Source organism: Gigantopelta aegis, chromosome 6, assembly GCF_016097555.1.
Source record: "Gigantopelta aegis isolate Gae_Host chromosome 6, Gae_host_genome, whole genome shotgun sequence".
In the NCBI taxonomy this organism is placed as follows: Eukaryota; Metazoa; Mollusca; class Gastropoda; order Neomphalida; family Peltospiridae; genus Gigantopelta; species Gigantopelta aegis.
The window spans coordinates 36,064,317-36,092,012 of NC_054704.1; the positions used below are offsets into that span (position 1 = coordinate 36,064,317).

At 38.3% G+C, this 27,696-nt stretch overlaps 1 protein-coding gene across 1 annotated transcript in view; it reads right to left on the reverse strand.

Moving 5' to 3' along the window:
• The window catches only part of LOC121374511 (CD109 antigen-like), a 64,544-nt gene extending 46,077 nt beyond the window's left edge, over positions 1-18,467 (reverse strand). Inside the window, exons 1-11 of the mRNA XM_041501612.1 lie at positions 18,388-18,467; positions 13,849-13,908; positions 11,880-12,061; positions 11,435-11,460; positions 9,654-9,807; positions 7,741-7,811; positions 6,638-6,763; positions 5,477-5,522; positions 3,375-3,459; positions 2,707-2,815; positions 1,525-1,749 (exon numbers count right to left, since the gene is read on the reverse strand). Of these exons, the coding sequence (XP_041357546.1) occupies positions 1,525-1,749; positions 2,707-2,815; positions 3,375-3,459; positions 5,477-5,522; positions 6,638-6,763; positions 7,741-7,811; positions 9,654-9,807; positions 11,435-11,460; positions 11,880-12,061; positions 13,849-13,907 (1,083 nt within the window). The 5' untranslated portion in view covers position 13,908; positions 18,388-18,467. The remainder of the gene's footprint in view (positions 1-1,524; positions 1,750-2,706; positions 2,816-3,374; positions 3,460-5,476; positions 5,523-6,637; positions 6,764-7,740; positions 7,812-9,653; positions 9,808-11,434; positions 11,461-11,879; positions 12,062-13,848; positions 13,909-18,387) is intronic.
• Between the last annotated feature and the right edge of the window lie 9,229 nt (positions 18,468-27,696).

Below are 27,696 nucleotides of genomic sequence, written 5' to 3' on the forward strand. Positions count from 1 at the left end.
TAATAAACTCTGGATTGTATACTAGTATAAACAGATGTTATGGCTATACCATCACGGGTTTATTTTCGTCTTGAAACTAATTTTATATAAAATTTTATATTGCAATTAGTTTCTGGCATATTTCGTAATTCACCCGAATCATTTCGTATACCCTCGGCATAATCCCGAATGTTTTCAAATTCTTTTCAAATCACTGGCATGATTTTGCAAGTAAGGTTTTGATTGGTCGAATAAAAGGTCAACAGGACATGAGCTCCAACGGGCTGCTGTTAGATCCATATGTAATAGTGGAGCTAATTTTAATTAGATTGGTATATATATATATGGAAGGCTGATGAGCAGAACTTCTTGTGTGAAATATTTGCGAAAATGCTTGTAGTCCACTATTTTAATATATGTTTCTTAGGGTGACAGGCATGTAATAGGATCTATATACATTTGTACAAACAAAATAATGCTTTATTTTCGGAGTTTTTTCACCGTTAGAACCCATGACTTTGTTTGTCAATCCTCAGTTAAAACAAGATATAATTAGTGAAAGTAACATTACAAACATATTACAAACAGAGGCTTTTATTATATATTGCATGAACAATAACACTAGGTAATACTAGATACGGAACACCCTCTGACACCGTATACATTTTCCAGTAGAAAATAGCAATGAGTCGCCCATTATATACACTTTATAGTTACTATCATGTGTAAAATATAAAACTACATAATGTAAAACTAGAGAAAACCGTACTCCTTTTAACAAAGCAAAATAACGATGTAAGCTAGAAACGTACGTTTAAGTAGCATCTTTGATTTTTATTTTGTTATTATTATTATTACTTTTTTTTGTAAAATGGAAAGAAATGATACACACAAATACAGGTATTCAAAGAGCACCCAAAATATCTAATAGTTGAACAAAACGTATTCATATATAAAGAAAAAGTTTGTTTTGTTTAACGACACAATAATAGCACATTGATTTATTAATCATTGGCTATTGGATGTTAAACATTTAGTAATTCTGAGACATATAATCTTAGAGAGGAAACCCGCTAAATGTTTTCATTAGTAGCAAGGAATCTTTTATATGCACAATCCCACAGACAGGATAGCACATACCACGGCTTTTGATATAGCAGTTGTGGTGTACTGGCTGGGACGAGAAATAGTCCAGTGAGCCCACCAACGGAGATCGATCCTAGACCGACCTCGCATCAGGCGAGCGACAATATATGAAGAAAGAATTGAAGTAAATTGTAGGAGGAAATTCGTTCTTGATTTCCTCCGACTTGTCTAATTTTTTACATATATTTTTACTAGCCTTTTTGGTAGTTACAACACCAGTGAAAGCTCCAAGGGCTGACCCAAGAAATATTTTACAGAGAAGGGACCAAGGCCAAAAGGACACAAGAACCACCTCCTGAAAAATTGTAAACAAACTGTGCCAGAAAAGGGACACTTGATGTTTTTTTATTGGGGACAGATCCCCCAATTTCATCCATCAAGATACGCCCTTGAACTTACATTTGCTTTATAAGGCAGGCCGGGTCTGAAGTAATGCGGACTTGATGCCAAAAATTCGATCTTGTATGGATGAGAGAAGAATTCTATCTTGCTGGATCCATGCAGCTTTGTTCCCGTGAGTTCCGCTTTGACGGAGGCGTCCACGACGAAGCGTTGATTAGCCAGTGAACCACGAAGACGACGGACGTCGGCTGTCGGCATGTTGAACTTAGCTTCACCGTCAATCTGACATTAAAGTTAAACTTGGTTTTATTTAACCACATACGCTAGAGCACATTGATTTATTCATCATCGGCTATTTAATATCAACATTTGACATGAATGAATGAATGTTCAACGACACGTTTGACATTGTAACTTTTTCAGCATTAGCAAGGCATCTTTTATATGTTTGTTTTGTTTAACGATGCCACTAGAGCACAATGATTTATTAATCATCGGCTATTTGATGTCAACATTTGACATAGTAATTTTTCCATCAGTAATAGACTTCTAATCCCGTGGGATCTTTTATATGCACCATTCCACATACAAAATTAAAACTAGGGCATATTGATTTATTAAACACCGGCTATTGGATTTTAAACATTTGGTAATTTTGAAATATAGTCTTAGAGAGGAAATCCGCTACATATTTCCATTAGTAGCAAGGGATCGTTTGTATGCGCATTACCACAGACAGGATATCACATTCCACGGCCCTTGATATACCAGTCGTGGTGCTAGAGAGAGCATCGATTTTAGTTAATGTTAGTGTATCAAATATAAATTACATATCAGCAAATTATATGAATGATCTTTAGAATATCGAAATTTGTCGTAGTAATATGTCAACCTTTTTTATTATTTTTTTTTTTTGTAGTGGTAGTTTTCATGCAGCAATACGAGAGTGACTGTTCTCCTAAAGAGGAAACATCTCTGACAGTAATGCATAGACACACGTCAACACAATCTTATTAAAACGTCTCTTACACTCTGTCTTGTGCACGACGAATGTGAACTTGCTCGTTCACATTAGCTGATAAAAAAAAGGAATGGAGTGTTTTGGAATCGGCTGCGTAATAGGTTTTTAATCTGAAATCTTTGTCACAATATATTTTTCGCATTGGGTTTTTGTTTCGAGGTGAGGGTTTCTTATATTGTTTTCTTTTTTAAAAAACTAAATATTTAGAGGTTACTCACCGGGAATGCCAGTTCAACGTGTTTGGGTGGTCTTCCACAGTAATCGTTGTCTTGATCCACATGGACACGTATTTCTGCCATACCTTTCACCGGTTTTCCAAAAGTGTACCTTTGAGATAAAATAAAACGCTATCTCCAAAAATAATAAAATAATTCTTTCTAACAAAGTAAATCCATGTTAGATTAGCAAATTTTGTAAGTCTCTATATTTATCTCTGTTGAGTGGAGTGATTTGAATAAATATCCCTTGTACCATCGCATACAAACCTTGTTATTCTTACGTGGAAAGAATTGGGAAGTTGTTGAATGGTATAAAACAAATCTCTCTATATATCTCTCTATATATCTCTCTCTATATATCTCTCTCTATATATATATATCTCTCTATATATATATATCTCTCTCTATATATATATCTCTCTCTATATATATATCTCTCTCTATATATATATCTCTCTCTATATATATCTCTCTCTCTCTATATATATATCTCTCTCTCTCTCTCTCTCTCTCTCTCTCTCTCTCTCTCTCTCTCTCTCTCTCTCTCTCTCTCTCTCTCTCTCTCTATCTCTATCTCTATCTCTATCTCTATCTCTATCTCTATCTCTCTATATCTCTCTATCTATCTATCTATATCTCTCTCTCTCTCTCTCTCTCTCTAATCTTACTTGGCTTTAATAGTTCCGGTCAGGCTGGTGTCAGAGGTTAACGCAAAGGGTGGAAGGTCAACTATAACCTCGAAGCGAGGCAACACTGCAATAAACCAACACATTATACTTGTCACTGATAGACATACATATGCTAACGTATTTTATTTGGTGGTTATAGCACTGAGATTAAACTTTAACCTGCAGATCGCAATACTAATATCCCTTAAGCATCAAATCCCCATGAATGACAAAGGGACCAAACCAATCAAAAATAACTAGGAAAGAGCGCATTGATATAGACTTTCCTCTAGTCAGACAAAAGGGTAATTTTTAAACTACAAAGGACATTTTCAAACTACCAAGGACATTATCTTCCTCGGTTGTGTAGTGGTCAAGCCATCGGACACAAGGCTAGTAGGTACCGGGTTCGCAGCCCGGTACAGGCTCCTATCCAGGGCGAGGTTTAACGACTCAGTTGGTAGGCGTAATACCAATACAACCTCTTCTCTCTTACTAAACATCAACACACTAATCAACAACTCACTGTCCTTAATTGGATATAAGCACGGAAATAAGTTAAAATGAAATACAAAGGACACTTGTTCAAAAGATTTCGTGAAGGTAAGGCAACTGTCCCATGCTTCCCTAAATACGGTCCTGGACATACAAATGACATTGCTGTTTTGTTTCATATCATCTCTGTGAAATAATTTGTTTTGTTTAACGACGCCAATATAGCACGTTGATTAATTAATCATCGACTACTGGATGCCAAATATTTGGTAATTCTGACTCATAGTCATCAGAGGAAACCCGCTACATATTTCGTAATGCAGCATGGGATCTTTTATATTCACTTTTCCCACAGACAGAAAAGCACATACCACGGCCTTTGACCAGTTGTGGTGCACTGGTGCACTGGTTGGAACGAGAAAAACCCAATCAGTTGAATGGATCCATCAAGGTGGTTCAATCCTGCAGCACAAACACCTCTTGCGAACCCTAACCTCTGTGAAAATGCGCATTCAAAAGACGCTTTGCTAATAAATTCAACAAGTAAGCAATGTGTCTATAGTGGTTTCCGTTTCTCGTTCTTTATACCAAGTGTGGGCAGGATTTACCTCAGCCGGTCGAGTGCTCGCCTGGGCCGCTTGCGTCATATAAAAGATCCCTTGCTGCTAATGTAAAAACATAGCGGGATTCCTCTTGATGACTACGAGTCAGAATTACCAAATGGTTGACATTCAATAGTCGATGATTAATTAATCATTCTAATTCAACACATTTGTAAGAACGAATCTGATTGGATCCCTGCTAAAAATTTCAGGTGGTAAAATCACCGATATACCGGTCGCAATTTTTTTGGCAGAAATACGTTATAGGTTAAGCGAGGAACAATTTCTGTAGCGTTCATATTACGTACAGATGTCGTTAAATACTGAAAAGTTTTTATGTCAGAAATGAACATATTATTCTTTATTAGTCGTTATCTAATCATGAGAGCATATTAAATATGTCAAATTACACATCTATGTTCGAGCCGCTAACTGTCCGACCACCCATCGTCTGTTAATGGGCTGCCTAATGACGTCACCAGCTGGTGACGTTTATAGGCTTATTCTTACTACAAATGTGACAATTTCCTATTTAAAATCAACCAGCAAACAGTTTAATTAAAATAGGGATAACCCTACTGCGTTTTTCAATTTGCATACGTATATCGGTGGTTTTACAGTAGCAAATTTAACAGTAGCAAATTTACCGTTTTATCGGAAAACACAGTAGGGTTATCCCCTAAATGTACTCTAGTTAAACAAAACAAAGTTTTACACCAAGTGTCGTAAATAGAGAAGCCGAAAAGCCGCTTGTTAAAGTCACTGGCCCTTGGTTTCGAGCTAAGTACGTTTTCTGTTTCAAATAAAATGCATTTGGTACTATTGTAATCACCGGGACCACCACAAGTATTTATTTTTATGTCCATATTGGTCAAGGTATAATCTTGACATTTCACAACCACAAAAATATCCAATATTCAATTGTGCACCTTTGATACAGCCCCTTTAAACACATATATTGATGCCTGTAATGGAAGATATCTAACAAAAGAGAAGTCTAGTTACCGTATTGTGCCACCGTGAATGTCTTCGAGTATTGGACGTTTAGCGTCTGGAAAGGAAATTTAAATAACAAACCAATGAGTGTTACTGTCGATGCATTTCAATATGCAAATACGTAGTGTCAAATACATAAAGAATCCAGATATTGAAAAGATAATTAAAGGTACATTATCTTTTAAACTAAATACATTGTGTAGAATATTTATTTGAGTGCGTCCACTGTATTCTTGGTTGCCCCAATGCCGATACTCCGGCACCTATTTCATAAAACGTTAAAGTAGGGGTTTTTTTTGTTTTGTTTTTTTTTTATGGTTTTTTTCTTCTTTTTTTTTTCTTCTTGTTTTTTTTTTTTGGGGGGGTGGGTTCGGGGTGGGGTGTGTGGGTTGCTCGTAAACGTAAATCTACAACTAAACCACAATGAGTATTAATACTAACAGTACAAGTAATATAGCTTGAAGTATACATATTTCATTTTCTTTTGTTCTTACAAAGTTAAAATATTTCATCTTTGGCAATGAAAGTTCAAAATTTGTTTTGTTTAACGACACCACTAGAGCACATTGATTTAGTAATAATCATCGGCTATTGGATGTCAAACATTTGGTAATTTTGACATATAGTCTTAGAGAAGAAACCCGCTACAGTTTTCCATTAGTAGCAAGGAATCTTTTACATGCACCATCCCACAGACAGGGTAGCACATAGCAAGACCTTTGATATACCAGTCGTGGTGCACTTACTGGAACGAGAAATAGCTCAATGGGCCCACCGACGAGGATCGATCTTAAACCGACTGCGTATCAAGCGTTCCTCCCCTTCTTTGGTAATGATGTACTTTTCTGCGTGAAATAGATGCCAAACACGTGCAAACCTACGACAGTTATAACTGCTAGTCGCAGTAGTATTAAACTTACGATGTTTGTGAAATTGTCTCCAGCAGGGCTCCGTTCCACGAAGCATTCTTAGCGTTAAGATCACCGTAAGTGAACTTAAAGTGATCTTAGTGCTAAGATCGTTTTGTGGAACGAAGCCCAGAGCCCAGTAGCATGGGATCTTTTATATGCACCATCTCAAAGACAGGATAGCACATACCACGATCTTTGATATACCAGTCGTAGTGCACTGGCTGGAACGAAAAATATCTAATGAGCCCAGTAGTCTTACCGGTATCTTCACACTAATCCTCCAGTCTCCGGTAACGGGTTGGTCGGAGAGCAGCACCTCCCCAGCAACCACCCCTGAAGAGTCTCTCAAATTGGTCCAGCGCTTGATCTGGTTCCCTTTGGGATCCTGGTGTTGAAAATTAAAAGAACTGAAGGATTTCGATATATATATATATAAAGTTAGTCACATGAAGTAAAAAAATTTTTTATAATCGTTATATACTAACAGAGAAAATCACAGGAAAGATATGGTATTTGAGACTATCGGCCTTAGTGGTGTCGTGGTTAAGCAATCGGACATAAGGCTGGTAGGTACTGGATTCGCAGCTCGGTACCGGCTCCCACTCAGAGCCAGTTTTAGCGACTCAGTGGGCAGGTATAAGACCACTACACCTTCTTCTCTCTCACTAACCACTAACTACTAACCCACTGTCCTGTACAGACAGCCCAGATAACTGAGGTGTGTGCCCTGGACAGCGTGCTTGAAATTTAATTGGATATAAGCACGAAAACAAGTTAAAGTGAAAATTGAATAATCATTATATACTAATAGAAAAGAACACATGAAATGGTATTTGAGACTATATTTAAGTTACTACTAGAGTAGTTATATCTGGTGTATACCACCAAATCAAATCCCATAGACGACAATAGTAGCATAGGTGGATAAAACTCCAACCTGCAGTGTATCAATCGACATATACACCACGATTATTAATACTACCACTCCTCACCCTTAAAGTAAATCAGAAAAAAGGGTGTTAAGCTGGAGGGTTTCAGAGATAACGGGTGGCGTCTATGATTACACTAGTTCCGCACAAACTTTTAGTATTTTTTTTTACAGGTATCTCATACATGTTTCAAGCACAAGGTACTAGATAAAATAAAATTGCATACATTGTGTGTGTGTGTGTGCGTGTGCGTGTGCGTGTGTGTGTGAATGTGTATGTGTGTTAATATGTATGTGTATCCCATCTTAGTCCATACAACAATACAATCGCCCCCCGTCCCCCTCCCCGCTCTCACCCACGATCTGAATAATAGAGTTGCCAACTGATGTTAGTCGGTATCCACTAATATTGTTCACTAGTCTAACAAACTTACAAAGATGTCCACGTTAAATGCGCCTTGGAATATTTTCAAATCCGGATTGACAGCAAACGTTCTGTAGTGAACTGAAAAACCAAACATGTAATTGAAGCTGACATTTCAAACATAAAGTTTTCTGGTTCACTTATACCGTGTATATAGCGTATTCACAGTTGGATTTATGCTGGGGTGTCGAATACATTCATTCATTCACAGTTGGATTTAAGCTCCACATACGAAAATTAACGCGGCAATGTACACTGATTGGTTTAGAACGGTATTTTTGTATTCCATCGAGTGAAGTCGCATTAATCCAGTTAGGTTTGTGTGACGAATGTCATATGAACATGCAGACTTCGCCAGATGACATAAAGTTTGTTTTGTGTAACGACACCACTAGATCATGTTGATTTATTAATCATCGGCTATTGGATGTCAAACATATGGTCATTTTGAAACGGTCATAGAGAGGAAAACCGCTACACCTTCCCAGTAGTAGCATGGGTTTTTTATATGCACCATCCCACATACAGGATAGCACATACCACGACATTTGATATACCAGTCGTGGTGCACCGACTGGAACGAGAAATAGCACAATGGGCCCAACGACGGGGATCGATCCCAAACCAAGTTTTTTAACGACACTTTTAGAGCACATTCATGTATTAATCATTGACAATTGATGTAAAACATTTGGTAATTTTGGCATATAGTCTTAGAGAGGAAACCCGCTACATTTTCCCATTAGTATACTGAATAGCACGTACCACCACGGCCTTTGGTGTATGCACTGAACGAGAAATAGCCTGGTAGGTCCACCGACGGGGATCGATCCAGACCGACCGTGCTTCAACCGAGCACTCTACGCCCCGCCCCAAGTAATAACCATAGCACAAATCTATTAGTCTGGAGGCAGAGTCCATATTTTGTTATAATTTCTTTCTATCTGAGAGTAAACGAATGAATGAATGAATGTTTAACGACACCCCAGCACGAAAAATACATCGGCTATTGGGTGTCAAACTATGGTAATGCAAACAAATAAAGTGATGATCAACATCAATATAAAAATTCAAGATCTAAACAAAAAACACAGTGTAAAGGACTGCAAAAATAAAATTTCACAGATAGATACTGACTTTTACTCAAAACTTCAAGTGTGTGCTGTATTGGCCATTTTCTATCTGAGAGAGTCAAAGCCATCACCATGATTATTCAAAGTAGGATGATGTGCTGCATTATATTCCAGTGGAGGTCAACTTTGAAAAGTGTGCGTGGTGTCACCAGAGGTCATTAAATGTCAAGGAGGTAGCCATTTTAAGGTAAAAGAATAAATTTTCATTTTCTTCATAAAAACTATCTTCAGAGTCACACCTTGTGTGTGAGATTACTTATAAATACAAACAACGTACAGAATTAGCCAAACTGTTGCTTTAAAATTTCGATTTGCATAGTATTCAATACAGAATCTCAACTTTAACGTCACTTTTCTCAGTTCGACTCATTGTGTTTGTCCGAAAACGTGGTTTCAAACAGGATATCGCTCTACCAAAAAGACAAAGTCAAAGCGACCACCATGGTTATTCCATGTAGGATGATGTGCTACATCATATTCCAGTGGAATTACCAATTATTATCAAAGTCCCGAATGACTATTTATATTCTCGCTCTAGCCAGTGTACCACGACTGGTACATCAAAGGCCGTGGTATGTGCTGTTCTATCTATGAGATGGTGAATATAAAAGATCCCTTGCTGATAATCGAAAAGAGTAGCCCATGAAGTGGCGACAGCGGTTTTCCTCCCTCAATATCTATGTGGTCCTTAACTACATGTCCGACGCCATATAACCGTAAATAAAATGTGTTGAGTGCGTCGTTAAATAAAACATTTCCTTCCTTCCTTCATATTGTGTTTATGTGTTACCTGTCTGTCCGGGTTTGTACATAGCTTTGTCCGTCTGCACCAGTATGGACACGGACTGGGTGATGACGTAGACGGGCAGGTCTCCTTCGAAATTCAGGCCACGAGTCCCGATCACGTGAACTTTGTAGTTACTTGAAGCCAGGTCATTGGGAATCTAGGTCAAAGGAAAGAGAGTATGAAAAATACGAATGCGAATCTTTATTGGAGTGTTGATTATTCCACAGTTTTTCCATACATTAATATATTACATGCTTATATATTAATATTCCAGTTTAACAGTTGATCAATAAACAGTCATAAAACCATCTTGTCTGGCCATTTGGTCTTGGACTTTCATTCATTTCAACTTACGTTCGTGTTTATATATACTCTTCAAAAGAAGAAACGCAAAACCACATTGCGCAAACCTGGTATTGCTGCGGCTGTGGAGGTGGCAGTAGTCAATCGTTCCCGAAGGTGGCGTACCCGGATGTAGCGGTCCTGCCCGGGGGTAGTGACCCGTGGTCGACCGGATCTAGGAGGTCACGTGTTGATCCATGTTGCTGGTAACGGTCCCACAGTCTGGAGATGGTGCTTGGGGACACATGGAATGCCCTGGCAACGGCCGTTCTGGATTCGCCTGCGTCTAGTCGGCCGATGGCATTGTTTCTCTGCGGTTCACTGAGACGTGGCATGTCCTGGATTGTCAACTGTCGGCCAGATACAGAGGCCAGGCAAGCGAACACCCTGCACTTTTATACTGTCGGTGTTCATGTTGCACGTGCAGACAACGCACGTGCAGTGGTGACATGGTTTGCACGTGGCTGCGTTTTTGCGAATATTCACATTTTGGAACTTTATTGTACAGTAGCTGCGTTTTATCGAATGTAACCGTGGGAATGTGTTTGGGACATGCAATGACCTTATATTCACAAAGCATGAACCGGTAGGAAACATAAAATCGGAGTTATAACCCATTTGTACCCTTTTGCGTTTCTTTTTTTTGAAGAGTATATATCCAATTAAGGTTCAAGCACGCTGTCCTGGGCACACACCTCAGCTATCTGGGTTGTCTGTTCAGGACAGTGGATTAGTTTTTAGTTGTTAGTGGTTAGTGAGGGAGAAATGGGTGTAGTGGTCTTACACCTACCTACCCAATGAGTCGATAAAACTCGCTCTGGATGGGAGCCGCTACCGGGCCGTGAACCCAGTACCTACCAGCCTTATGTCCGATGGCTTAACCACCACACTACCGAGGCCGGTAATCTTGGACTATAAAGCCAAGGAACGAGTTAAGCACTAAGGTCTAACATTTACAACCTGAATGTGAACTTATGATGTCCTTAAACACAGGTAATATGCAAGACTATAAATGGTTCTATATACGGACAATCATTTTGCAATTGCAAGTCACTGACAAATGCATGTTATTTAATTAGTTCCTGTTTTAGCCAGTGTCATTTTATATCGTTTATACTGAAGATGTAAAAAAATAATAATAATAGTTTGCTGCCCATAGGGTGGTGTGATGAAATTAAAGTCTGAAGCGCCCAACAGCCGGTGATTAAACATCGCGCTTCGGTGTTGTTAAACAAACATTTATTTTCATTCTTTCCTACTGGTCAAATATTCACGGATTTTTAACAGGTCAATCTCTGGCAGTTTTCTAAACTTGGGATCTAAAATGACTTTTCTAGGATACAATTACTGGTGCAGTATTTTAACCCTAGCTTCAGGCCTACCTATAACTCAGTCTATTTTAGATACATTTACATGAAATGAAAATTCAAACTAATAAATACCTGTAGCGTTAACGGTCCGGCCACACCTACAAAACAACGAGTAACAGTATTGGAACATATATGCATGTGTTACTTATTAATCTAATTGCACCTATATAATCTAATATTCGCTATAATTCATTTATATTCTGTAGAAAACAATAGAAAGCGGAATACTTGGTTATTTGATAACTTAATCGATCACCGTTGATTAACAATGCATACTAGGAAAAACAAATCTTATTTCTTTTCAGCCTTAATCTGTATTGTCTGGTTGGTTGGTTGGTTGGTTGATACCGTTGTTATTGGTGCTGGATTTTTTTTTTTTTTTGGGTGGGGGGGGGGGGGGGATTTTTAATTAATATTATTTGTTTTTTATTTTATTTTGTTGTTTTTATTTTTCATGTTCGTGTGGTTGTTATATTCCAAATTGTGTTCCCTTAGAGCAAGTTTGATTGAATTTTACCTTTCGTGAAGACGCCTTGGGCCGCGGTGACCGGTACTCTGACGAAGTGTGAGTGGTTGTACCAGGTCCTCTGTAGCTCCGCCTTGACGTGCACCACGTCGCTGGTGTTGAGGACGTCCACGCTGATGGTGTACGGCATCCCAGGCTGCACGCTCTGTGCACCAGTTATCAAGTACGATCCACTGCAGAAAGCGTAATACTAGGGTCACATTACCAACTGTCACGACAGAGTTGGCCAACTTTCTGCTGTGACTACTTCTACGACTGTCCAGTTGCTAGTCTGGGGGCTCTTACAACTCGATGCTCGTCGCATAATGCTAGTCTCAGACTAACAACTACCAGCACAAAGTTGGCCAACTTTCTACTCTCACGAATTCTACGACTTCTACCAGTTTCTAGACTGAGTGCTCTTACAACTCGATTTTTGTCGTATAACGCTAGGCTCAGACTACCAACTAATAGCACAAAGTTGGCCAACATTCTGCTGTCACGACTTCTACGACTGTCCAGTTGCTAATCTGAGCGCTCTTACAACTCGATTTTCGTCGTGCACGACTTCTATGACCATTTAATTGTTAATTTGAGCACACTTGCCGTTGGGGAAATCACAACGCATCCGCCGAGTTGGCCAACTTTGTCGTGACGGTTGACAGTCTGACACTAGCATAAGGAAAAGTTAAGGAATATCTGTTTGCAGACTCTTCAGCACATTGTTTGATAGAGGAAAAGTTAAAGTTTGTTTTGTTTAACGAGACCACTAGAGCACATTGATTTATTAGCCATAGGCTATTGGATGTCAAACATTGGGTAATTTTGGGTAACATTGGGTAATTTTGGGTAACATTGGGTAATTTTGACCTGTAGTCTTAGAAGAAACCAGTTACATTTTCCCATTATTAACAAGTAATATTTTATATGCACTTTCCCCACAGATAAGGCATCACATACCAGCCGTGTGTGTGTGGGTGGGGGGGGGGGGGGGGTGGGGGGGGGGGGGGGGGGGGTGGCATTGATTGGAACAGGAACAAAAACAAATCAGAGGATGTTTTAGGAAAGAAATGTAATGCTTGTTTAACGACATTTCAGCACATTTTAACACACGGCTGGCACGTGTTTCAGCGTAGATTGTAATTCTTGATACCACTGGTAATTTGATTAAGTATTAGGAATTAAAATCCATTTTCAGCTATCATAAACACCGGTATGATCAGAAACACATTGGACATAAAAATACTGATATTCTAAACAAGACAATGTGATTAATAATGTGTCATTGCATGAAAAATATTTGTTAACCAGAAACATGTTAAATGGTTGCAAAATTCAGGAATGTCCCTCTGAAATTTGGTGTCACGGTTTGCATGTTTACATCTGTTGATAGTGAAAATGAATGAGACTATCACAACTACAGTTTGTTTGATTGTGGGTTCTTGTTTGGGGTTTTTTGTTTGTGTTTGTTTGTTTGTTTGTGGGGGTTTTGGGGGATTTTGTGGGGTTTTTGTGTGGGTTTTTTTTTTTGGGGGGTGCATTAGTAAAAGGTATTAAATGATGGAATAGTGAGATTGTGACTACCAATAGTAAGTGGCGGGATGTAGCCGAATGGTAAGCGTTCGCCTGATGCGCGGTCAGTCTGGGATCGATCCCCTTCGGTAGGTCTATTGGGGTATTTCACGTTCAAGCGTTCCAGCCAGTGCACCACGAACGGTATATCAAAAGCCGTAGTATGTGCTATCCTGTCTGTGGGATGGTGCATATAAAATACCCATTGCTACTAATGGGAAAAAATGTAGCGGGTTTCCTCTCTAAGACTATATGTCAAAATTACCAAATGTTTGACATCTAATAGCTGATGATTAATAAATCAATGTGTTCTAGTGGTGTCGTTAAACTAAACAAACTTTAATTGTTAAATGCGGGAGGGGTGAGATTGAAGACATTTTCGTGAAAAGTATAATTATGATTAACTTACTGCTTCGCGTCACCGGCAATCGCTGATCCCATTAGCCCCAGAAAGAGTATCCATAGCATCCTGTTTTAAAAAAAACAGAAATATAGATAGATAACCTGTAACACATTTGGATAAAGTTACAATTGAGTGAAACATGAGTCTGTGACTTTGAAATGGTGAAATACCCTCTAAAAATAGACTAAAACTCGACTCCATATCTGTTACTTCTCAGACACACATGGTTTTTTTAAAATATGAGAAATGCATTTTGTGATATTAAAAGCACTTTGAATGTACGGAAATTGATAATCTAAACAATAAAATCTAAGTAAAGTATGATTTAAGTTACCAAAAAACGGTTATAATAGTCAAAAATATGCGTTAGTGTTTAAAAACTAGGGCATGTCCCTTTAAGCAACTATAGTGACGTCAGAAGTGTATTATAACAGTTTTCGATGTATTATTATAGCCCAGGCTATAAAGATAAAGGGGGAAAATACGATATTAATGTGACCGTTTATTGTAGACTATATGGGTAATAAATATGTATATATATGTTTAAAGTGCAAATATAATTTGATTAAAACTTTAAAACTAAGGGTTTTTTTAACGACACCACTAGAGCACATTGATTAATTAATCATCGGCTATTGGATGTCGCACATTTGGTAATTCTGACTCGCTACATTTTTCCATTAGCAGTAAGGTATCTTTTATATGCACTTTCCAACATACAAAAAAGCACATACCACGGCCTTTGACAACTTGTGGTGGACTGGTTAGAACGAGAAAAAACAAATCGAGGTGGATCGATCCTGTGACGCAAGCACCTCAAGCGAGCACTCAACCGACTGAGCTAAATCACGTCCCTTTGATTAAAACTACGTCTAACAAACAATAAATTCAATAAATAAATTCAGTAAATGAAATTTGTTGAATATAATGTGTGTGTACACACACACACACACACACACACACACACACATACATACATACATACATACATACATACATACATACAAAACCGGGCCCTCTGTAAACCAAAATCCCCCCATAATCGGACATTTTAAATCGGTACATAACTTAAATGACGAGAACTGACAATATTCATATACATCTAACTAGTTACATAACAACAATATATGTAATACATTTAATTTAACAATATTATCACTGATAAATTTGTCTATATTATATTTTAAGTCGGGACCAAACATATCAGGAAAGGCGCACAGTAAAGAATTGTCGGTGACATTGTACAACATCTACACTAGTATTCATTTATTCTCCTTGACTACACATAAGTAAAAACAAAAACAAAACGAAATCAATTTTAATAGTAGTATAGTGGGCAGACTTTTTTAAAATTAGAAAGAAACTACGTATTTAGAAAGTCTCCAACGGATCTAAAAACATTTACGATAAGAACAAACACTTCTACACTTCTGCCCCCCCCCCCCCCCCCCCCGTTCCAATTAAAAATAAATAAATATAGTTAGTTTGTTTTGGTTTAACGACACCACTAGAGCACGTTGATTTATTAATTATCAGCTATTGGACGTCAAACATATGGTCACTATGACACAGTCGTATAGAGAAAACCCGGTGTAAAAGGAACGCAGGTCCGTGGGAACCGAGGTCCTATCGGACCTCCATAGCTTAGGAACATAGTCCTACCCGGACTTTCATTCCTGGTGTATTTTTAAGTTGTTTTTATCCTAGGACTTTTATTCCTACCGGACTTAAATTCCTTCTACAACAGTGACAGAAATACTAGTCCGGCAAATTAGATGTCCGTTTATTATACGCTGCAATTTGCACGAGCTGCCAGAAAGACACGAGAAGAAAAGTGAGGTTTTGGCAGCCTTCCCTCGTAGTGGGGTGGTTAAGTGTACGAGTCTCTTAAGATTATTGTGGTTTCAAATCTCCATGTCAAAAAATATTTTAAACTTAATTATATTTTTTTACGTCATAGACTTGTGGATCAGACACATAAGTGAATTTTTGTAATCGTCTTACATTTTTGTTAGCATATTGAAGTAGGATGAATATCTTGCTTTTTTCAAAAGTATGTAATGCAACTACAGACATAATGTAGGCTGTATGTCCATGTGTTCAACACGAAGAAATACACACATACACACCCCTCCCCGAAATTAAAAAAAAAAATCTATATATATGAAAACTGGTAACTCCAAAAACTTAACATTTGGTGAACAGCAAAAGACAATTTCTATATACACCAACATAATTTTTAATAATATGTTTTGTAAGTTTATATTTTGACGGAAAGTCACAATCTGATTAATTCCTCGGAATCCTAGTCTGTGGGACCTGTATCCCTAGGAATTTAAGTCTGTGGGACATGCATTCCGAGGAATGTAAGTCCGTGGGACTTTTATTCCTGGTACTCCTGGTTCACAGGATTTTCAATCCTAGTATTCCTAGTCCTCTGGAATTTATTTCCGATGTTTTGCTTATTACATATATATGATTCCTGAAAATCCCTGAAATAAAACTTTAAAAATTGTACTTAGTTCTAGTCGTTAGTACTTATAACTAGTACTATAATGACCAGTTACTACAATATAAAATAACAGGAATAATAAGCATGAAAATTTGACTTTTATTGATGAACAATTAAAAATTGTGAAATTAATTATCACTGATTGCTTTATGGCAGTTTGACCATAAAAAACATAAGATATGAGTTGGGGAAAGGGTCTCTGTATTATTATACCTGGTCGTTATGAACACCATAAGCGTTCGAGACTAGGTGGAGGTGGGGGTCGGGGGTCACTCCCTTAGTGGGGGGGGGGGAGGGACAATGGACACGTTCGGGCAAAATGAGTAGGCCTAAAATCTTCACCATATATTTCCATCATTTTACTCACAATATTAGTTGTAATCCATGTAAAAATGCAGACTGATTTGTTTGGAATCCTATATAGCGTCTTCGGTAGTAATGCGAATATAAATATACGTTGTGTTCCAAATTCAGACATTTTCGTTTCATTCGGGCAATAAAAATCAGCATGCCTACCCCCTCCCCCCCCTTCTCCCAAAAAGTGAGCCTGAATACCTACTGCGACCAAAACTGTCAGGTGTAAAAGTGTCATGAGTAGTTAGTCTGTTTAAAAGGATCTTTGTAAATTGTGTGTGCATATTATTGACAGTATGATAATTGTTCAGGGGTTACTGTTTTGTTTTAGTCGGTGTAGTAGCCCATTGAGCTGCTAAAACCCACTCTTAGTCATTGATATCTCTATTAATTGATAAACATCAATGAAAACCATTTAACATATTTGTTTATCGATGGTATGGTTTGTTGGGACTAAGATATTATAGAGGCTAGAGTCTGATATGTCATATGTTAGACCAAATTAATTTTTAAAATGAGCAAACTTGACAAAGCAGGCACATGTTCAGTAAGCTATGCAGGGGAGAGGTCTAGACTGTGGCAAGTAGAAATTTGCTTTGAAGAGGGGTGTTTAGAACACGCCACCCCACCCCACACCCTATGTACACGCGCCTGCAACATTATTGACAAAAAGGTACAAACTTAAAATTATATAATTAGATAATTTATATAACGCAAATATCAAATGTTTATAGTTAAATTATTGTTATTATTATTATTATTATTTTTATTATTATTATTATTATTATTATTATTATTATTATTATTATTATTATTATCAAATACCAGTACATAATGTCTAACAGATAATTGTGTTGGTATATCATATGGGCAAGTTATAAATACTTATTTGTGAGAACTAATATGCTTCGAATTATGGAAAATGTTTTTGAGTTACTTATAAATGTTTAAACATCTATTAGTTGGAACAATATGCAATGAATAAAGACCTTGGTTCTGCTCATGTAATAAGGTCAACAAAATATGTACAAACTCTTGCAAATGATATAAATGGCAAATATTGGAATAAATAGAAAATATTTAAATAAAGAGAGGCGCTAGTTTCCTAAGTTAATTAAATAAACAAAAAGGAAACTGTTTTTTGTTTTGTTTACATTTATAATTTAATTTTTATGTGTACGACCGGACTTAAATTTTGATTGTCCAAGAATGCAAGTCCGCCCCGGACTTGATATCCTGGCAGACAGACTAGTATTCCTAAGGAACGTAAGTCCTAGGACTTGCATTCCTAGGTATATTAGACCTAGGACCTGCATTCCTAGGAAATTAAGTCCGGGCAGACAACTATTCCTACGGACTTGCATTCCATTTACACCGGTACAATATTTCCATTAGTAGCAAGGGATCTTTTATATGCACCATGCTACACACAGGATAGCACATGCCACGGCCTTTGATATACCAGTCGTGGTGCACTGGATGGAACGAGAGAGAGAGAGAGAGAGAGAGAGAGAGAGAGAGAGAGAGAGAGAGAGAGAGAGAGAGAGAGAGAGAGAGAGAGAGCGATAGAGAGAGAGAGAGAGAGAGGCAGGCAGACAGGCAGACAGACAGACAGACAGATTTAAAATGATAAGTGATGAGAGAACGATGTACACTAACAAAATGAAAATTAATAATACCTGTATTCAGTAGTTGTTGGAATAATATTAGGTGGCAATAAGCCCAAGGCTAAAGAGGTCTGCTTTATATAATGTTTTGTGGTTGGTGAGAACCGGACTTAGAGCTCGAGGTCACCGTTTTCTTGGAACAAATGTGGGTGTAACGAGTTGATATATTATGCATGTGTATTATCTGTTTCCTTATTGCTTGATGTATTATAATGACCTGTGAGAAGTAGCATATGTATACAGTGCGAAACGTCAAGTCTTTAACAGCGTTTTTATTTTAAAATTAATGTGCACAAAGCATATCCGCATTAAAACACAAAAAAAAGTAAAGTTTGTTTTATCACGGATATACAAGTACTATTAAAAGCAAATAAATGAAATGAAATAAAATAAAATGAACTGAACTGAACTAAAATAAAATATAAATAAATAAATAAATAAACGCCGCTAGAGCACATTGATTTTTTATCTTATCATCGGCTATTGGACGTCAAACATATGGTCATTCTGACACTGTTTTTAGAGGAAACCCGCTGTCGCCACATAGGCTACTCTTTTTACGACAGGCAGCACGGGATCTTTTATTTGCGCTTCCCACAGGCGGGATAGCACAAACCACGGCCTTTGTTGAACCAGTTATGAATCACTGGTCGGTGCAAGTGGTTTACACCTACCCATTGAGCCTTGCGGAGCACTCACTCAGGGTTTGGAGTCGGTATCTCGATTAAAAATCCCATGCCTCGACTGGGATCCGAACCCAGTACCTACCAGCCTGTAGACCGATGTCCTGCCACGACGCCACCGAGGTCGGTACACATTAAAACACAACTACAGTCTCAAAACTGTCATTTCTAGAATATGTTTGTTATTTATTATTATTCATATTTATTTATTTATTTATTTATATTTTATTTTAGTTCAGTTCAGTTCATTTTATTTTATTTCATTTCATTTATTTGCTTTTAATAGTACTTGTATATCCGTAATAATTATTGTTCGATTTCTATAAATTTGTTTCTATAAACCACCAGGTCAGTTTCTGAAGTTACTTTGTTCAGCTAACAGCCATTTTTAACAACATGTACTGCACAATTGGTATAATTTTTTACTACAAAACAAATGTATATTTTAATTTGTATTTCGAAATTAAATTGATTGCATATCTGTAGTTTTTGTTCATATTGGGGTTTTAATGCTTGCATTAATTTATTGCATTTTCGTTTAAAAAGTGAAAATTGTTTTATAATTACATCACTTCAGCATGTTTATTAAACAGAAAAAGAGTTGAATAATTTTGACCTTTTTCCTTTTCCCTTAACTGAAAAACCGCGATTACTTCCCTTGGGCCACAAATCGCTGGTTTAAAAATCCGGATTATTTCCCTTTGACCGCAAGCTTCGGCTTTGTTAGAGTAGTGCTTGAACCTTAATTGAATATAAGCACGAAAAATAAGTTGAAATGTTAGAGTAACCGGTCTCAATGGCGTTGTGGTTAAGCCATCGGACATAAGGCTGGTAGGTACAGGGTTCGCAGCCCTGTACCGGCTCCCACCCAGAGCGAGTTTTAACGACTCAGTGGGTAGGTTTACGGTCATTATATCCTTTTCTCTCTCACTAACCACTAATCACTAACAACTAACCCACTGTCCTGGACAGACAGCTCAGATAGCTGAGATGTGTGCTCAGGACATCGTGCTTGAACTTTAATTGGATATAAGCACGAGCATAATTTGAAATGAAATGTTAGAGTCAGGTTTTCCCGAATATTTGAGTCCGCTGGTACAGCTGAACATTTGAGTATGTGGTTTTAACGCAGAGGATAACATTTTTCTGGCCTCACAAGTTGTCTCTCGTGCCGTTTTTTAGGTCTCACACATAATTATAGTCGTTATTTGGCCATTATTTTCGGTGCTAGAGGTTCGAGTCGCAGACACGGGCTATTTAGAGACAATTTGTTAAGCTAAACGATTTCATCTTTCGTGCCAGTGTGTTAATATCATACTTTGTTCAACCATCCCAGCAGTCCCCAATGTTAATATCTATGTATATGCTAGTCAAACCCGACACATATATAGATATTCATAATGCATGTATCTATACATATTATACTATGCTAGGGTTTTTTGTTGTTTTTTTGTAGTTTTTTTTTTTGGGGGGGGGGGGGGGGGGGGGTTATCCCACTGCCCCCTTTCCTTTCTCTCCTTTGAATTTTATCTCATTTCTTCCCGATCTGGCAACTCCTCCTATCTTTCAACTTCTTTCGCTGTCCACCTCCACATCCTAGTCCTTGTCTCTCCAACCGCGACAGGTGCTTGTCTCTTGTGGCTATCTGTGCCACACACCTGCCATTCCCCATCAGCTTTTAGCTGTGGGCTTAGTCTGACCACTTCGGGGAGTGTTCAGTAGTTACTTCTGGCATTGTTAAGAGGCACTTGTAACCACCCCTACTACCGGCGGTTGTTAGTTAGTGCCGTGGGTCAGAACAGCTTTATTAGCGGCAGAGGACGAGGATGCCAGGTGGGTGCAGGGAAATACACAGAGACTGCACCCGTGGAGGAAGTTGAGACAGGTAGGCGATGGTGTGGACAGCTCAGAAGACAGAATCGGAGGAAACTGACAGAAAGGTTCAAAACAGATTCAAATAGTGAGAGAAATTGGAAAGTTTTTTATATTAAGATAATGAAAATGATAGGCAGAGGGTGAGAGATGAGAAAGATGAATGAATGTGTGAGCCAGCTTTGACGGGATTTGTACCACTGTCGTCAGCTTGATTGTCCAGCAGCTTATCCACTAGACAACGGAGCTCACTACTATGCTAGGTTTAGACAAACATTAAAAGTGTTTAAACTTTGTTTTGTTTAACGACACCACTAGAGCACATTGATTTATTAATCATCGGCTATTGGATGTCAAACAATTGGTAATTCTTACATATAGTTTTAGAGAGGAAACCCGCTACATTTTTCCATTAGTAGCAAGGGATCTTTTATATCGTTTATGTGCATCATCCCAGAGACAGGATAGCACATACCACTGCCTTTGATATACCAGTCGTGGTGCACTGGCTAGAACGAAAAACAGCCAACTGGGCCCACCGACGGGGATCGATCCTAGACCGACCATTAGGCGAGCACTTTAGCACTGGGATACGTTCCGCCCCTGCCCACGACGTAATGTACGTTAAGGGGTGCACCACGGCGGTTGTAGGCCCAGACGCGGATATCATTCATTAAATGGAAGTTGTATGTTAGCGGTGAATGTACCTTAAACCAAAATCTTCTTTTTTTCTCGTCAGGAGCAGGGGTATCCAGACCCCCTCGACCTACCCCTGGATCCACGCCTGATGTCCCACGTATATCGTCGGAAAACTGATAATATTATTTTAAGAATGTGTCGTTGGAGGGGCGGTACGTAGCCCAGTAGTAAAGCGTTCGCTTGATGCGCGGTCGATTTGGGATCGATCCCCGTCGGTGAGCCCATTGGGCTATTTCTCATCACAGCCAGTGCACCACGACTGGTATATCAAATGCCGTGGTATGTGCTATCCTGTCTGTGGGATGGTGCATATAAAATATCCCTTGCTACTAATGGAAATATGTAGCGGGTTTTCTCTCTATGACTGTGTCAAAAATGACCATATGTTTGACATCCAATAGCCAATGATTAATAAATCAATGTGTTCTAGTGGTGTCGTTTAACAAAAAGCAAAAACGAAACTCTCGTTGGACGAACGGTTATCGTGATGGTCTGGATACCGCGGGCAGAACGGTGCCATAGGTTCGAGTCCCAACGACGGCTTGAGAGACAAATTGGGAGGCTAGAAAGGATTTTATCCCCCATGTCAGTTCGTCAATATCTGTGTATGTACCTTAATCGTTGGTAAATTGCTTAAGTTAAAGGTATTGTGAAAATCAAAGGTCAAATCACAGTTCACTACCCATTCAATCAGCAACAATATTTGCATACTAAGTGCCTCATGGTAGCATTTCAGTCTAACTTTGCAAACCACAACCCACACCCACACCAACCCTTCCATTCTGCCTTGTCTTTCATAATCGGTAATCAAATGCGTTTTACTGGAAGTTATAAACAGAAGACGAAAAAAGAAACTACCAAAGAAACAAGAAAAAACATTTAAAGATCAGTGTTGGTGGCATCTAAGATGGAAAACATAACGTATGAATAATTAATTATTGTCCTTGTTTGTATTTTTATTTTAACCCTATGAAACGATGATTAATTCTGTTTCTATAATTTTGTTTATAAAACCCAGACTTTATTCAAACTGAAAGTTAAACAAACACTACCGAGATTAATAGCCGTGTTCAGTGATATTCTGTATACAAGACTCATCCAAGCTGTTTTCCTTCAACTTAAGAATTTCAAGTGCTGACAGAAATCACGTGCGTTGTCTCCAACAAATCATGTTCGTGCACGGCTCATTTCCGGCTCGCGCCATATTCTTTTTTATATAGTTTGTATTTTAAGGACTTCTTTTCTCTTAATGTCAACAGACATAAAACAAACCAGATAATTGCTGAGACAGGAACACATTTTCAATGTTTCCACATAATTCGTCCATGGCACGTGTCGTGATGTAATTAGCTCAAGTGCCTCGTGGCGTTCGTTCCCGTATTTACCCCTGTCGGAGCCACCATCATCATGATAAGTCGGTTTACACTTTACACATATTATTATGGCTGCGGAATTGATACATCATCATCATCAAACGAAATACGTTTAGCGTCTTGAGCCCTGGTGACATTTTTATAATTTCGACAGGCATACTGTTGAAGTTAGCGGTTTCTTTGTCCTAACTAGAGTTCTAACCATAAACGTACGAGACAGGGGCCCCCCACTGCCCCCCACTGCCCCCCCCCCCCAGTGATGGAGAAGAACCTCAAATTCGGGAAAAAATTATACATATATTCTGGCACAATGTGCTAACCAGAGACCCTTTTACCACGTATTTCCATCATTCTAGCCTCAAAATGAGTTGTAATCCATGTTAAAAGTGCGTAATGATTTGTTTGCAACCTTATTTAGCTATTTGGTAGAAATGATAATATGAATAAATGTTATCCAGATTCGGGCATTTTTAATCCGGGCAAAAGCCAGCCTGCTTCCCCCTACAACAATGGAAACCCTATGGTTCTAACTATAGTCCTTCCCATGGAGAACGCTTGTTTGTTTTCATACTATGGAGTTATATATTTCTGAGCCGACTGTTTGTTTTATATTGCAGACACAAATAGTATTGTTTTGTTATTTTCAAAGTACTTTTACTTTTTTCTTACGTGAAACAAAATTGAAATTATTTACAAAAAACTAAATTGTATGAGGATGGGACGGACTATAGATACAGTATTCGTGGATCGTAAATTACAGCACAATAATTGGTGATAATCAACGATCTAAAACTGTTTATGTTAAGAATACAAAAATGCCATGTGGTTGGGTTTGTATCGCTACAAAAGATAGAATAGTTGTTATCCCATAAAAATATATACTGATGATCCTAAAGCTAAGAAGAGTGTTTTGGTTTGCATCTGTATTGAAATAATATGTAATAATAAAATGTGTGTGGCGGCAGAGATGCCGTAACAGTATTGTTATCAGCGTACGGAACGGACATTTCTGTTTAATAACAAGTATTGACGAGCATTGACGAGTTATATTCTGTTGTTACCAAACGGTTATCAAAGACTACTAGTATGTGCTGTGTTTGTAGTAAAAGGACTTATAATAAGCCCACCGCCGGTGTCCAAAAGAGTAATTTATATGGTGACACTGGACGGTGATTTCTCAAAACTGAAGCCCACCTGTTTATTTACTAAGACCTATATTTCACCTATAATTGCCGCCGATTATCCTATATGCAGGTGGAAACTCAACAAGTCCTTTAATTTTGACAATAACGGTATCTATAAATTTTGATTGCTTTTACATGTGTATAGAGAATACTATAGAACACGAGTAGCCGTTAGACACCATTTATCTTACAAGTTTTAGAAATTCATATTGACATCCAGTAGCCGATGTATTTTTGGTTCTGGAGTGTCGTTAAACATTCATTCATTCATTCATTCTTTCATTCTTTCATTCATTCATTCCATTCATTCATTCATTCATTACAACGAATTGTTTCAAAACACATTTAACGAGCAAAAGCTGGTGGATAAGCAGCGAGTTGTAAGATAAACAGTGTTTGTTGGTCATACATGCTTGATATTCTACTTCGTTACATATTTCTTGTGATTGTGGAAAAGAGGACCAAACCCCATAATACTTCCTGCAGTTCTGTCCACTCTATAACAGAGAGAGGCAACAAATCTGGCCTGTGAGTACTACGATGGATGCCAAGCTGTGGGTCTCTGCAAAAGATCTACGCCTGACAGCCCTTTTTGCGACTCTCACGGGACAAAGGATATAATACAACCAATCGAATGCTGAAGAAGAATAACTTATTTCTTACAAACCCAGCTTTAAAAGAAATTTAAACGTATTTTCCTATTTAAACTTTCTTACGGCCTTTGTGCTTGTACAGTGAACTTGTATGTTACAGGCAGTCATCGGTTTCAATACATACAGTCATTGGAATTGATATCTAGATCCTCACAATGAAGCAGCCAATAAGATGTCCTTAAATTGATATCTAATTTCATATTATGTGGGATATCGCCGTGCTATACCATAAATGACACATAGTGTTGTCTCCAACGGGTGTGTTAGAAATGATATATAATTCATGAAACTCTCCTGTTACACCGTTGTCTAAACCTCGCCAAATAACCACGGTATCAAAAACGTAGTAACCCGATATTCTATATGTAAAACATAAACTAGTGCATGACTTTTTCTTGTTTTCGGAACGCTGGGCAACTTTCAAAGTAATGTTGCTATTGACATGTTTCTATAGTGTCGTCACAGTACGTTTCCTTACATGTCAATAAACATAGTGCCGTCGCGATCTGATTAATTTACATTTAATTTGCAAAGTTATCAAATTCTGAAAATATGCAATATGAAAAAGATCACATACTTTTTTAACATTCGACACGCAGACACACACACACACACACACACACACACACACACACACACACACACACATACACCGCAAAAGCTATAGAACTGACGAAGACAAGACCCCACCGCGGTAAATGTCTAGATAAGACAAAACGCCCGAAGACACGACTGTTTGATGTGCGCGTGTGGTGTGTGCGATAATTTTATCACCGAATCATGTAGCAGATCAAATCGCCATAATTTATGAACAAGCCCAGCCTTTTTTTGTGTGAAACGGAGAGATACTAAGTATCTGCAATTAAACGGCAAAACGTGAGACTAAATGTTTTAAATTAAAGCTTAGTGTCTGCGTGTTGGACTAGCGTGTGATTTAGCACGCAGTGGCTATCACGGGTCTTGTAAATTATGGGGTTTGGGTGTGTCTGTACGTCTTTCTTATGGATGATGCAGTGGTACTGAAATTGCGTCTGGCTCCAGGAGGAAAAAAACATAATACACCTGATCTACTTCCACTTTCTAACTCCTGTCCTAACAAAGTAACCTCACGTGACAACCTCACAGAGTAACCGCACATAGTACTCTGCTCATATAGTAACCTCACGGAATAACCTCACATAGTAACCTCATATAGTAACCTCGCATGGTAACTTCATAGAGTAACCTCAGATAGTAACCTCACATAGCAACCTCACAGAGTAACAGCACATATAGTAACCTCACAGAATAACCTCATATAGTAACCTCACACAGTAACCGCATATAGTAACCTCACAGAGTAACCGCACATAGTACTCTTCTCGTATAGTAACCTCACAGAATAATCTCACATAGTAACCTCAAATAGGAGCCTTACAGATTAACCTCGAATAGTAATCTCACAGAGTAACCTCACAAAGTAACCTCACAGAGTAACCTCAGATAGAAACCTCACACTGTAACCTCACATAGTAACCTCACAGAGTAACCTCAGATAGTACTTTAACATAGTAACCTCACAGAATAACTTCACATGGTAACCTAACCGAGTAACCTCACAGAGAAACCTCACAATGTAACCGTACATAGTAATCTCACAGAGTAATCTCAGATAGTACTTTAACATAGTAACCTCACAGAATAACTTCACATAGTAACCTAACCGAGTAACCTCACAGAGAAACCTCACAATGTAACCGTACATAGTAATCTCACAGAGTAATCTCACAGAGTAACCCAACATGTATGTAATATGGGTAGGCAGGATGTTGTGTTTGCGGGTTGTGGGTATTGGGACATCTATATAAAACAGAATCAAGTACAACACCGAGCACATCAGTTGCAAGACTGTGGACAGAGACACGGACTCTGTGGGACGTTGCCCACTACAGATGTTAAAGCGCTCGCCTGATTCGCGGTCGGTCTAGGATCGATCCCTGTCGGGAATCCCATTGGGCTATTTCTCTTTCCAGCCAGTGCACCATGACTGGCCGTGATGTGTGCTGTCCTGTCTGTGGGATGGTGCTTATAAAAGATCCCTAGCTACTAATGGAAAAATGTAGCGGGTTTCCTTTCCAAGACTTTGTACAAATAAGCAAATGTTTGACATCCAATAGCCGATGATTAATAAATCAATATGCTCTAGTGGTGTCGCTAAGCAAAACAAAGTTGTTTTTATACTTTAACACTAACCGTTACCCACCATCTCTTCCTCACATAATTATTTCACGGGTCAGCAGGCTTTTGAATCCTCCCAAGAAACTCGTTTCGTGTCTCCTGTAGTTTCTACACTAGTTTTACCATAATCATCTTCTTTTACCATAAATGTGTCTGGGTTGCCTCTATAGGTAGTACTAAACCAAATATCTTCCTGCTGGGTCAAAGTCCAAGGTGCATCCAACTTTAAGTTAACACCACAAGTCCTGTGATTGGTGATAAATGTGAATTTCATCTGGGCAAAACATTTATGCAGTTTTATTTTATCTAGTAGCATTGTATCAAGTAGCCGTGTGCTTGAAACATGTATGGGGTATCTGTAATAAAAAGTTTTTAAAATCTTTGTGCGGAACTAGGGTAGTAATAGACGATACCCGTTATTTCTGAAATGAGCAGCTTGACCCCATTTTTTCTGATTCACTTTAAGGATGAGGGGTGGTAGTATTTATATCTGTGGTATTTATGTCGATTGATACGCTGCATGTAAGAGTTTTAGCCACATGTGTTACTATTGTCGTCTATGGGTCTTGATTGGGTAGTATACACAATATAGACTAAGTCATCATCAGTATCGATGCCGTGTTGGACGTACATATTATTG